Source organism: Hypomesus nipponensis, chromosome 17, assembly GCF_054491055.1.
Source record: "Hypomesus nipponensis isolate SF chromosome 17, ASM5449105v1, whole genome shotgun sequence".
Taxonomy (NCBI): Eukaryota; Metazoa; Chordata; class Actinopteri; order Osmeriformes; family Osmeridae; genus Hypomesus; species Hypomesus nipponensis.
This window is the reverse complement of record NC_140377.1, coordinates 23,750,430-23,764,190: the sequence shown is the minus strand read 5'-3', so window position 1 is coordinate 23,764,190 and position 13,761 is coordinate 23,750,430. Positions and strand designations below refer to the sequence as shown.

The window sequence follows — 13,761 nt, the reverse complement described above, 5'->3', positions numbered from 1 at the left end:
GACGGTGTGGATGCGACGGACGAGCGGTGTGTTCCAGTCGGCCAGCGGTGTGGGGAGTGAGCGTGGTGGACAACGGACTGGATTCTGAATTTAAGTCCTGAGTTCGGATTTCCATTTTATTGTGTCACCAGTAAGATTTTTTTCCTCTCTGTGGATTCGGAGGATCGTCGGTTACCTGTTTATATATATTTTTTTTATAGACTGAGCTCAAAACAAGTACTGGGTTGTGCACAACTAAAACAAAAAAACTGATTATTGCTGCTGTAACAGACGTGGTCTTGCAAGTTCCGTCAGAGGTATACAGGCATCCGTCCGCTCCCATTTGGAGCCGAACTCACCACCTCTAGACTTCCCAAGCGCCACCACTATACCAACTACGCCAACGAAAAGCTAGCAATTTGCTGACGCGGGTGGCGTTTTACATACTTGAGGAGTGAGTTTCACCTCACACCGGCTACACTGCAGCAAAACTTAAAAGGTAGTTTTCTGGCCAGAATATATTTTATTTCTTTGTGTTTTAATATGTGAAATGTGACATGCGTTGTTGAACAAAATTTCAATAATACAAATTTTCTCTTGAAGAAGGTTACCATATGTTTGTTGTCATTCTCTGTGTGAAATCAATCATCTACAGCCAAAGACAAATTTGTTATTCAATATATTGTCTATTTTGTCTTTTTCTCGAACCAGGACATTACCACAGGTATTTAGTGATCCCAGACCTTGAGATATTTTTGCAAGTAATTTATGGAGGCTGATTAGAACCTGGTTACACCTGCAAAAGCCTTTTTGGGGCTATCTCGTTGTTTGTGTTCATTGACCAATGCACTTTTAGTAAAGCTCTTTCATGGAAGTCGCATTGGATAAAAGCGTCTGCTAAATGAATACACGTAAAGACCCCAGAGTAGGACGAAGGAAAGTTGATTAGATAATTGTGTAGCGGCAACGCTCCTGTTGCCCAGAATGCCCGCTGCAAGCTGAAACGCTATCCACCTTATTCTCAGCGGGTCTACTGTAGAAATGATTATGGGTGCAACTTCGGTGAGTAGCGGAAGTTGCGGTTTGCCATACGTTAGTCCCAGCCAGCCGTCAACAGTGATTCTTTCGAAAGTAATTTCAACTGTAATTTAACTAAAACTGGTTTGTTTTTAAACATTTGTTGTCATTTTATTGTTATCATTGTTATAAAATGTCATTGCGGAGCTCTGGTAGGCTACCTGTTGCGCTGTTCGCGGCTTTACTAGCTAACAACCAGATTTAGCTAAATCTGTAGCTTCAACGACAGTGTGTTGAACACACACCCACAACAAAAAGGGATTGTTTTTGTGACAAACGGTACAGTTTCTTTCGCCTGCCAACAGATGAGGACCACAAAACAATGTAGCTGAAAAACCTAACCTTGAAAAGACCACCCAAAACACTATCGTATGTATGTGTACTCATTTCATTTTGTGGACAAAAAGCCGACGGAGGAAATCCGCATCCTACTTTGTGTTTAGGCTACGAAAGACCTCCACAGATTTAGTTGCGGTACTGTCAGTAAAAGTGGGATGCAAGTGTTCATATATAGTAATTTTTGTGGGTTAGTAGTGTGCTGGTCCAGCCACACATGAGCACCCAGCCATTTCTATTTAACCTGACGATGAAACTAAAACCCAGGACCGGTGATAGACAGGCTCTGACTAGGCTCTATGTTTGCTTTAAGGTAAATAAGGTTGTGTCCCACCGCCTTTATTAAAACGCGACCAACTTTATTGCTGTGGAGGTACTACTGAAAAGACTCTTTCATGTTATAAGCTTTTCAGGTTATTCATCGCTTCACTGTCCGTAGCAACAGAGTTAATAAAGTAGCTAAATATGCTATTGGGTTAGGGTTACTGTAGGGTTAGGTCATGTACCTAACCCTACAGTAACCCTAACCCAGGCTAGGCTACGTTATTTGAGGCCACTTTTTCAGGTCGGCCTCCCATCCCTCGATAGTAAAAGGCAGAGGTATGATCAAACTGTCCAGATTCTGGTGTAACAGGCTGTGTTCCCACATGTTTAATTTCGCATCAGAATTAGCTTACCGCAATGACTGTTTTCTGAGCGTTACCATGACAATCGCCGGCTGCGGAAGTCGCGCCCATAATTCAGGAAATGGATCAAGGGAGCTAGGAAAAAGCCACTTTCGCCATGTTAAAAACAGAACTCTCTCCTCAGGCCCCTGAAACCGGTGTTGCGTCGAAAGCTGTGACCCATCAGAAACTTTCACCGCATGATTATTCGTGGTAGGTAATAGGCCTAACATAAGTTTATCTGAAAGTAAATAAAATATATTAAGCTATGTTATCTTAAATGTTTCTAAACAGGTTTTTCTTTGTGACTGTATGTACTACTTACATTTGTAACCTAAAACCTTTTACTAGACCTACATTTCAAACTTAATAATCATATTCTAAAGAAAAGAAATAACTAAATATTGGGTAAGTTGTCAGAATGTGACTCCACTGTAACTTCTTAATTAAGGAGTTAAACTTCAAAATATTTTACACGCACGGGCAGACGATGTGCAGCTGCGGTCACAGTTTCTGATGGGTCAAAGCTTTCGATGCAACACCGGAACTCTCTCCTCTGGCCCCTTTTTTCACGTGTAGCCTAGGTGTTGGCGTCAATGCTGGTTGGAGGATACTGTAGGCTATTTTAAAGGTTAACTTACGTTAAACTTCGGATTTAGCAGAAGTAAATAGTTTTTAAGGATCTGAGGAGAGAATACTGCAGTTGGACGCTCTTGTGAAAAAATATGATCGTGAATCTCATTATAAACTACTTTACCCACAACCCCCCTCGCGACCTAAACAGACTGAATGTTGAAGAAGCTGCAGCAAGAACACAGACTAAAAGCATGAGCTGGATTTTGATTCGACCGACCATATGTACAGCTTAGTCGCTGCTGATTCTGGGTAGATGTAGACTAACGCTACATGGTCGACGATAAGCCGGAGAAGCAGTTAATTACCTATCTATATAGAAATTTGTACCCCTGCGAAACTGTCCGACTCAAACTGTGAGCACAGATTCAAATGGTTTAGCTGGCTAATAATACGTTTTCCTGTTTAATGCTGAACACATACGATAAACGATTAGGCTATGTGATATATTTTGAGCATCAAGATACCTAAATCTAATTAGCGACAGAGGAGACACCCTCAAGCTGTGTGGTTACCCATAGTGATGGTGAAGCCGCCTGAAGTATTAGGCTGAGAAAACAACAACAATGGTAAGTGTTCGCTAAAGTTCGTTGCATGCTTTCATGGTTTATGTTGACTCCTTACTAACTAGACTTGTACAAAACTCTGTATTAGGCTGTTAACAGCCGGAGCTGGCCTTATAAGAAGTGATTTTAATCTCGACATGATCCAGACCCTGGACATGATAGTACAGTATCAACCAGTCAACAGAATTTTCCGGGCATCAACCTGTGGGGGGGGGGGGGGGGGTGAGTGGGGCAAGCAGAGACCAGTTGTACTGTCAAAGGAGCCAGTTACATTAAACATTAGGGTTGTCATTTAGTTTTCTTCACTGCACTAACAGGCGATATAATTATTCAGACTCTACATCATGGGGGGCCACAATGGTGTCCAAGCAGGGCTGAACTGGGCCCCAAAAAATGGCCCTGGCATTTTTGCTCATACCGGCCCACCACAATCAGTCGGATGGAGGGTGGAGGCTGTTAAGAGATGTGATTGGGTCAGCCCAGTGTCAGTATAGAAAATGGACCAATGGGCAGCTGTCCCTGATTTATGGGCCAGTCGTTGGCCAGTTTAAAATTTATAACCCCCCCCCTCCCCCATAATGTCAATTAACACCCTCTCTCCCGCCTTTTGCAGACTTCCAGGCTGAAGAAAGGCCCAATAAGTAAGTTGTTTATGTACTGGTCAACATACTGAGTGGTTAAACGTAGCCCGACCCAAGCGTACAGTATCTATCCAATAATGCTCAAGTTAATCTAACATCGTTTCCCCCTCAGGTTCAATCGATGACATGCTAGGAGATCTCCTTGGAGATGAGGGTCTGTAAATTGTTGCTTGTCCTGTAATGTAGAGCCATGACTGTGATGGGGGAATCCAGTAGTTGTTCTGGGATGGCACAATTATCAACATAGTTTTTTACTTGCAAAGTGTGTTAAACAGCTGAATGAGGGTATTTATGACCTCCTGGCTACGCCATGACAGCAGCTGCTTGTCTGTTGCAGGATACCAAGTCAGTTCTCGGAGCCCTGGATCCTCTCTATCCGCACGCCGGGAGAAATGGTACTATATTTCCATTACAATTACATTTCATGATTACTCCCACCTGGCCCTACTGGCTGCAATACTCCTTAAACAGGTGTGATATTTATATTAGGGTTAGGGTCTAACCCATCTTTTATGCTTCCCAGCTCACTACTGGATGATGACTTCTTCAGCAAACTGGCAGAGGAGGTGGCAAATGATGATGTGGTAAGTGGATCGGACATCGTTTAGGGCAGCCATCTCAAACTGCTGGCCCACTGGCCACTTCTGACCCCTTCCATACAGCCAGCTACATGATGCTGAACATATAATTTAATCCCCCCCTCCCCCTAATTATATTCTACGGACCGGATGTGGCCCCCCGGCCGGCAGTTTGAGATCCCTGGTTTAGGGAGTGTGAGATGGAGAGAATTAGAGAAACGAGAGAGAGATGGGGAGACAGGGAGTGAGAGATGGGGAAGGGAGAGAGCGGGGGCAGGAGGGAAAGGGGAGACAGAGAGCAGTAAGCAGGGTCTTCTCCTCTGGTGTCCCAGGGACATGGTTTAACCATCTCCTTCTCCTCTGGTGTCCCAGGGACATGGTTTAACCATCTCCTTCTCCTCTGGTGTCCCAGGGACATGGTTTAACCATCTCCTTCTCCTCTGGTGTCCCAGGGACATGGTTTAACCATCTCCTTCTCCTCTGGTGTCCCAGGGACATGGTTTAACCATCTCCTTCTCCTCTGGTGTCCCAGGGACATGGTTTAACCATCTCCTTCTCCTCTGGTGTCCCAGGGTCATGGTTTAACCATCTCCTTCTCCTCTGGTGTCCCAGGGACATGGTTTAACCATCTCCTTCTCCTCTGGTGTCCCAGGGACATGGTTTAACCATCTCCTTTTCCTCTGGTGTCCCAGGGACATGGTTTAACCATCTCCTTCTCCTCTGGTGTCCCAGGGACATGGTTTAACCATCTCCTTCTCCTCTGGTGTCCCAGGGACATGGTTTAACCATCTCCTTCTCCTCTGGTGTCCCAGGGACATGGTTTAACCATCTCCTTCTCCTCTGGTGTCCCAGGGACATGGTTTAACCATCTCCTTCTCCTCTGGTGTCCCAGGGACATGGTTTAACCATCTCCTTCTCCTCTGGTGTCCCAGGGACATGGTTTAACCATCTCCTTCTCCTCTGGTGTCCCAGGGACATGGTTTAACCATCTCCTTCTCCTCTGGTGTCCCAGGGACATGGTTTAACCATCTCCTTCTCCTCTGGTGTCCCAGGGACATGGTTTAACCATCTCCTTCTCCTCTTCCAGGACTCTGATGTGTCTGAAGCTGATCCAATGGCTCTGCTGGAGAGTATGAAGGTAATCATGGTAGCACACACACATGAGCATTCACACGCACACACACTGAAGGATGTTCTCACAAAACTGCTGACCTTACAAGACATTCAAGTGTGTGTTTTTGGGAATCTGCAGCTCTGTGTGCTCCTTAGGACATGGATGATATGGACGCTGACCTGTTCAAACCAAAGAAGAAGCCGAGTTCTGCTCCAGCTCAGAGCTCTGGAGGAGCCCAGGCAGAGCCTGCTAAACCAAACACAACCTCCAGGGGGCCAGGTGGGTTCTGAGTCCCATAGGCCCCAGACAGTCTGACATATGATGTTGGTGATGAGCGCTAGCTGTGTTATTGACGAGCGCTAGCTGTGTTAATGCTAGCTGTGTTGGTGTTAGCTGTGTAAGTGATGAGTACTAGCTGTGTTAATGCTAGCTTTGTTGGTGTAGCTGTGTTAGTGATGAGTACTAGCCATGTTAATGATGAGTACTAGCTGTGTTAATGCTAGCTGTGTTAATGCTAGCTTTGTTGGTGTTAGCTGTGTAAGTGATGAGTACTAGCTGTGTTAATGCTAGCTTTGTTGGTGTAGCTGTGTTAGTGATGAGTACTAGCTGTGTTAATGCTAGCTGTGTTAATGCTAGCCGTGTTAGCGATGAGTACTAGCTGTGTTATTGCTAGCTGTGTTAGCGACGAGTACTAGCTGTGTTGGTGCTAGCTGTGCTACATTACTGTGCCTTGCCCAAGGACACAACGTCATCTGGCACGGCGGGGAATCGATTTGGCAACCTTCTGATTACTAGCCCGATTCCCTAACCGCTCAGCCACCTGACTTGTGTTAATTGTGTTGTAGCTGTTTTTGTGCAAGCTGTGTTAGTGATGAGTGCTAGCTGTGTTGGTGCAGACTGTATTGATGATCTGAGAGTACCTCTTTCCAGAAGAGGCCTTGGGGGTGAAACCTGGTTCTGCTCCAGCGTCGACGGCACGGGGCTCAGCGTCGACGGCACGGGGCTACAAAAAGTTCAGCTTCACTGGTGAGTATATTTTGAATGACTAACTCTGTGTGTGTCCCCAATAGGGCTGTCCCCACTCAGTCGACTAGTCGATTGTTTGGTCGATATGCTCTTGATTGACTAAGATTTTTGTTTGTCGAGCTGCCGGTGTTACCATTTTCCCTTTCGTTAATCTGCGTTTTGTTTTTTGCACACGGCACATAAGCACAATTGTAGCTGTTGGCCTAAACTCTACCATAATTTATCTACAATTGGTTTTATTAATCCTTTAAGCAAAATGGCAAATAAATCTGTGGTATGGAAGTATTTTATCAAAGTACCGGGTGATTCAAAACATGTTGAATGCACACTCTGCTAAAACGGTTTATAACAGTTTGACATTGAATATGATGTAGCCTACCACTTGAAAACCATAAATTGGCCATCGGATCATTATTTTACAGTGTGTAGCATATAGGCTCGGCACAGGATTTTAAGGTTTCAGGAACAAAAGTTTTAGGTTGTGTCTGCTTTTGCTGTGCTACTGTAGGTCTAAACCTCTGCATTTGATTTTGAACAGCCTAGTTTTCGTTTTGAGAGTCGCAACGCTTTCAACAATTATGTTGGCTTTGGATGTGCTAAGTTGTTAGACTCTTGTTACTAATCAAACAGCTAGTTCATACGTTTGTATAATCAAAGACATGAAGCAAGATTTCAGGTTTATTCCCTAAATTGAAATTTACAATTTGAATCATCTAGGTTAAAGATATCACATCCAAATCGAATTACATTATCTTCTCCAACAACAAAATCTTTCTCTGTTGCACCCTTCTCCATTCGTCGCTACGTAAATTCGCATGCTGCAGTGATCAGCGAGCTCTGATGATTTGCATGTTAAGCAAAACAAATTTTTATATGTAGTACATTGGTTATTATTTATTATCTCTTACAATCAGGCATTTTTTATTGTATCAGCATTCGGCAACAACAGGACTGGTGACACAAGGCTTATTATAAGTAGCATAATAGCAAATTTGACATCTGAATCTGGAATGTCCAGCAGCTACATTGAGTCAGATCAGGAACATTTTGTACATTTATGTTTGTCTAGTTGTCAATCTCCCTTCTAACGTATGTATGCTTTTCAAATTATCTATTAAAACAGTGAGGTAAAACATTACACAAAATGGTTTGATGAAAAACATTGTGACATTTGTAGAAAAAAAAGTTTTAAATTTAGATTAGTTAATTTTTAGAAGTGTTCAGTCGAGTCTTGGTCGACCAAAGAAAATGTCAGTCGGGGGCAGCCCTAGTCTCCACCTCATTCACTGGTGAGCATATTCTGATTTACTAACTGTGTCCCACCTCATGGAAAAAATTTCTCCTCATTGCTGCAATGCTTAAGAGGATGATGATGGTGATGAAGCTCTTGGGCAGACACCTGACACTAAAGGTACAGAGCCCTCAAGTGGATTTGATGGGTCCTTTACATGGGTTCACACTGCCAGGGGTCAAAGGGCACTTGTAAATATCTTAAACACAGACCAAATACGTTTAGAACTGTTTGCAGTCTAGAACAGTCTAACAGTGAAATTTGTGTAGAGATAGATCCTCAGTAACTATTCCACCAGAACTGCTGTCATGGTGACTGTGCTTCTCCTCTCCCCAGACTTAGATGACCCCTTGGCTGACCTACTGGACGACCTGCCGCTGGAGTCTCCAGAGGAGCAGAGCAGAACCCGAGGGGCTGCTGGTCCAGAGGGGGCCCTGCTGTCAGCCACCAATGCTGCTGCCAGGAAGGAGACTGGTGGGTTTATCACTGGAGAAAATACAACCTGTCAGTTTGCTGCTACTCTGATGGACTCATGTCCTAGAGGATCTGCATCTTACTCACATTCTACTGTGTTTACAGTCTGAGCAGGATGCAGACCTATCTAGTTGTCCCGTTTTCTGCAGCTCCAGCAAAACAGCTGTCTAGGAAACGTGAGGAGCTGATGTTTGAGGATGACGAGGATGACTTGATGTTTGCGCTGGGCTTTGGAGAGAGTTCCAAGCAGAGCCCAATGAAGAAGGAGGTGGTCGTCATGTCAAGGAAGGAAAGGTAGGCCTCAAGCCAGGCTAGGCTAGGTAGGCCAGGCTAGGCTAGAAAGGACCAGAGGTATAAGTCCATTAAAAGCTGAAACTGCACATATGAAGACAATGTGCGATCCAGCAGCGATCCCCAGCAACGTGCACGCACCAGGCTGGACGAAATCCTTGGGCGAGGCACCTCCCCACGCCTGCTGGAGCGCCCCCCTACAGGCGAGAGGAAGGAACAACAGGACAGGCAGGGGAAGACTCCCAGCTCTAAAGGTACCATTGAAATGACTCTTTAGCATCTTAGCTTAGTATGAACGCAAGCTGTTTGCTGAACAGAGGGATTCTGTCTTAGACCCATTACTTGAGGCGGACTTGATGTTTGGCTCATACCAGCCCACCCTGGCCTCCACCCCCGAGGGCCGCCAGTCACGCAGACAGTCTGTCCGGTAAGCTGGCCCCCCTGCACATGGTTATTCTTAGTGCCAGGGGAATGCTGGAGTTCACACTCTGTCTACACCAGCACATCACATAATGTCTGTCAGGATAACCCTACCCTTCCATTTACACCACCACAGCTCAGGATATCAGTCAGGATAACCCTACCCTTCCATTTACAACACCACAGGATATCAGTCAGGATAATCCTACTCTTCCATTTACACCACCACAAGATATCAGTCAGGATAACCCTACCCTTCCAATTATACCATCACAGGAAATCAGTCAGGATAACCCTACCCTTCCATTTACACCACCACAGTACTTCCTGTCTGTAAGGTGCTCTTGTCTTCCAGATTCTCCACAGAGGATGTGAGCGCCTCGTCTCCTGAGAAGAATTGTAAAACGTCCGCCACTCCCTCCACCTCTCTGCCCCTCTCCCACGCCGCTGCAGACTGGCTCGGCCTGAAGGTGGAGGACAGCGCTGGGGGAGGAGAGGAGGACCCTGCATCTGCACCTCCGTCCTCTGAGAGGAACACCCTGTCTGCTCCAGCAACTGAGCCAGCCATAGAGGTGTCAGGACCAAACCCCATCATCCCAACCCCCTCTGCTACCTCCTCTAAGCCACCCCAAGCTGAGGCCAGTCAGAGGAAGGAGGAAGATGATTGGCTTGCAGGGGCTTTAAACAAGAAGAAGATTCAGGTGACACAGCCAAAGGAGCAGAGAAGCTGGCAGGAGGACATCTTGGGTCTAGGAGAGTCCTGCCCCCCTCCTCCCGCCCAGCCTGGCCCCCCTTCTCCCTTGGCCTCCGACAGAGAGCTCCCATCCAGTTCTGGTGAGTGACCCTGATCTACGAACAGCCACTGTGTCTGGTTCATCAAGTCTAAAATCTCTACCAGTCTAATATCTCTACTAGTCTTAAATGTCATTAGTCCATGTCTGATATCCACAACCAACCCATCACACTGTCTACACCTCAGATCCCCCCTCTCTACCAGACTCTCTGCTGTTACAATGTTTTTCCTAGACTGACACACAGACTCTCTCCACCCGTAGAAACCAACCCATCAGCCACAACCTTTCCCCAGCCCCAACCTCAGCCCCAACCTCAGCCCCAACCCCAGAATCCCCAGCGTCCTCAGCCCCAGCCCCAACCTCAGCAGCCCCAACCTCAGCCCCAACCCCAGCATCCTCAGCCCCAACCTCAGCCCCAGCAGCCTCAACCTCAGCCTCAACCCAAACCCCAGCAGCCCCCACCCTTGCAGGATTCCCAAGACAATGGATGGCCAAGTCAGGCCCAGCTGCCCCCCTCCTACTTTGGCCAACCGTGGCAGGTTGCCATGATGCCTAGTTGTACGTGGTGTAGGTGCTCAAACAGAACAGAGCTGTCTACCTCCATCATCACCTCTATGATAACTCCCCTCCATAATCACTTCCATCATCACATCTATCATAATTCCCCTCCATCATCTCTTCCATCATCACATCTATCATAATGCCCTTCCATCATCTCTTCCATCATCACCTCTATCATAACTCCCCTCCATCATCTCTTCCATCATCACCTCTATCATAACTCCCCTCCATCATCTCTTCCATCATCACCTCTATCATAACTCCCCTCCATAATTACTTCCATCATCACATCTATCATAATTCCCCTCCATCATCACCTCTATCATAACTCCCCTCCATCATCACCTCTATCATAATTCCCCTCCATCATAACCTCTATCATAACTCCCCTCCATCATCTCTTCGATCATCACATCTATCATAATGCCCTTCCATCATCACCTCTATCATAACTCCCCTCCATCATCTCTTCCATCATCACCTCTATCATAACTCCCCTCCATCATCACCTCTATCATAACTCACTTCTCATCAAATCACCTCTCATTTTTATTATATGTTGTCATGATGCTGATTGTCCAGTTTGTGTTTTGCTCCTCAGTTCCTCTGCACAGCCAAGACCAGCGTGCACCTGCAGCCCTAACCCAGGTACGCAGGCTGTGGCACAGTAGAGCTAGCTACGGTAGCACAGTAGAGCTAGCTACGGTAGCATGGTAGAGCTAGCTACGGTAGCACAGTATAAAAAGTATACCATTATCAAGACACTTAAAATATGCTAGCCGTGTACTTATTTATATACTATTTTTGTACTGAATTGGCCCACCTTTTAAGGTCATTTAGTACACTTTAAAGTACACTTATAGTGTATTTGAGGTTTACTTTTGAATACTCTAAAGTAACATGTGTAGTGGTTATGGTTAGGGTTAGGAAACCAACCCGATTGGCCAACGCTAGCTCCTCATTTACATAAAGTTGAGAAAATCAACTTTCTACGCTCCACTCGCCTTCCCACAATGCTCTACGCGAACGTCAACGCCTGGTTTCATTGAAAATGAATTGGAAGCTGACTCCCCGCTCTGCCCGCCCCGCTGCAGTCTGAACGCACCGTTAGAGTTAGGTAGGTACTTAGATGATCCCGAAGAGACATAACTTGCTCTGTTTCCTTTAGCAGCAGTTCCAGTTGCTGGGGCTAGGGGGCGCTGTGGATGTGTCAGGGCTGCAGCAGAAAGCCAAGAAGAAGGAGGAAGAGCAGGAACTGTGGGCTCGCATCATCCAGCTGGAGGGACAGGTAGCTGGGTTGGGATGTGAGACAAGTAGCTGGGTTGCAGTGGCGGCTGCTGGTCTTTCTAAGAGGGGAAGCTCATTTTCGGCCTACATCCTAAAAGTTGTACATTAATTTGGCTAGTTCACTGGCTAGTTCACCCCTACAACACCTAGCCTTCCCTTACAAAAAAGAAGTATACTTCAAATGTATTTTGTAAGTATACTTAGTATACTATTATCATATTACTTAAAGTATACTAGTAGTGTACTTATTTATATACTATTTTTGTACTAAGTAAACTGAATTGGCCCACTTTTTAGGTCATTTAGTAAACTTTAAAGTACACTTATAGTGTATTTCAAGGTTTACTTTTGAATAATGTAAAGTAGACTGTGTAGTGCACTTTCAGTTCATCAAGTATACTTCCTAAAGTACTTCAAAGTATACTTTGGAATACTCTAAAGTAACCTGTATAGTGCACTTTCAGTTTATGAAGTATACTCCCTAAAGAGCATCAAAGTATACTTTGCAATACTTTCAAGTGCACTTTCAATTCATGTAAGTACCTCAAGAAGTAAACTTAATAACTGTAATTTTACTATGACTTACTAATAAATTAAAATGTTTAGGGGCCCCTCAAACGCCATGGATCTTGCGTCATATGGCGAGAACGGGGGCCCTCACAAAGTTACACTGCAGATTCTGAAAGAAGCTACTTAAAGGTTTAACCCTTGTGTTCTCCTCGGGTCATTGTGACCCACCTTTGTTTGCGACAACTTTACCGCATACAAAAACAAAGTGAAGCATTTTCTTTTAACCGTTGGGCTGTCTCAGACCCCCCACATTGCGAAGGTGAAAAGAAAATTATTTTGATTTGCTTTTGTATTGTGTAAAATTGGGTAAACACAACGATGGTTCGTTATGAACCTTTTGGTCATGTGACCCGAAGGCAGCACAAGGGTTAACGAATCCAGCTCTTCTCATGAAACGTAACAGTCATTCAACTCATGGTTACAATGGTAAACCAGCACAACAATGACAATTACCACGCAACAAAACACTACATTCTAAGCAGACACATTTAAAAAACGAAATTCATGAAGTTACATTTGTATTTCGATCTAACGGCAAACTTATCAGCAAATTTTAACAGTATTTACCGCCTTGCATCATGGGAATTGACTAGCCAATGAGCCACACTATCTTTATTATTTCATGTCGTTATTTCGTTCTTCAGTCAGTTTGACAGTATAACCTTCAAATTCTCAAGTAGCTTTTTCGTTTTTTTCCATTAATACTCCAATTATACTAATACTTCCATTATTAGTATAAGAGTATAGGGCTTCAGAATGTTTTGGCAGTAATTAAGGTTTCAGCTTCAGTAACAAAAAAAGATTCAATGTGCAATGCATAATAGATTTTCATAGACATGAATAATTAGAATGAGATGGATCTAAAAAATTTAACCTGTAATGTACTTTAAAATTATTTTCACTGTTTTACGCATAAGCATACTTCTTAAAAGTATATCAAAATTGAACTAAAAGTGTACTATACATATTTTAGTCTACTTATAGTATACTTTAATATACTTATTTTTTGTAAGGGTAGCCTACTGTATGAATGAACGAACGATCTAAGAAAATGATATTCAACTTGAAGAAAGAAATGTGGGAATTAGGTTAAACTGAAACAAGAAATGTGGTGTATAATTGTATGAAATGTATGATGAAAATTGGCTACCTATTTTGCCAAGCAAATACCAAGAAATAGGTTGCAGCAGTTTGTCTTTCGACTACACTTGCAAAATCTGTGATGGGACTGAGCTCGAATAGCTTCAGCGACTTGTTATAGTACAAAAGCAGTCAATCAAAAGGAGATGCAGTTTTTCGACAGACCATCCAATCATCACGCGGAAGCCCAGCGTCCAGCCCAGTCCACTCCTCCATCCACCCCTAGAGACGCTGAGCGTCCAGGGCGGGACATAATCGCAGCGTTTATCCAATGACCGTGTAGTTTCGAACCACTGAAAAAACTGTTCAAAGCAGCCC

General features: G+C 44.5%; 1 protein-coding gene across 9 annotated transcripts in view; it reads left to right on the top strand.

Moving 5' to 3' along the window:
• Window positions 1-1,011: 1,011 nt before the first annotated feature.
• Window positions 1,012-13,761, top strand: part of fbf1 (Fas binding factor 1) — a 31,107-nt gene continuing 18,357 nt past the window's right edge. The window contains exons 1-16 of one of the 9 annotated variants that reach the window (XM_084676891.1): window positions 1,012-1,041; window positions 3,870-3,897; window positions 4,010-4,051; window positions 4,235-4,292; window positions 4,421-4,481; window positions 5,563-5,613; window positions 5,745-5,868; window positions 6,520-6,615; window positions 8,243-8,380; window positions 8,530-8,674; window positions 8,789-8,925; window positions 9,005-9,098; window positions 9,447-9,925; window positions 10,147-10,452; window positions 11,048-11,094; window positions 11,615-11,734. In XM_084676891.1, coding sequence (XP_084533017.1) covers window positions 1,021-1,041; window positions 3,870-3,897; window positions 4,010-4,051; window positions 4,235-4,292; window positions 4,421-4,481; window positions 5,563-5,613; window positions 5,745-5,868; window positions 6,520-6,615; window positions 8,243-8,380; window positions 8,530-8,674; window positions 8,789-8,925; window positions 9,005-9,098; window positions 9,447-9,925; window positions 10,147-10,452; window positions 11,048-11,094; window positions 11,615-11,734 — 1,947 coding nt within the window. In that variant the 5' untranslated portion in view covers window positions 1,012-1,020. Of the gene's footprint in view, window positions 1,042-2,141; window positions 2,271-2,320; window positions 3,260-3,869; window positions 3,898-4,009; window positions 4,052-4,234; window positions 4,293-4,420; window positions 4,482-5,562; window positions 5,614-5,744; window positions 5,869-6,519; window positions 6,616-8,242; window positions 8,381-8,529; window positions 8,675-8,785; window positions 8,926-9,004; window positions 9,099-9,446; window positions 9,926-10,146; window positions 10,453-11,047; window positions 11,095-11,614; window positions 11,735-13,761 lie in introns of those variants that run through there. The other 8 variants (XM_084676894.1, XM_084676893.1, XM_084676892.1 and 5 more) reach the window with 8 other exon arrangements.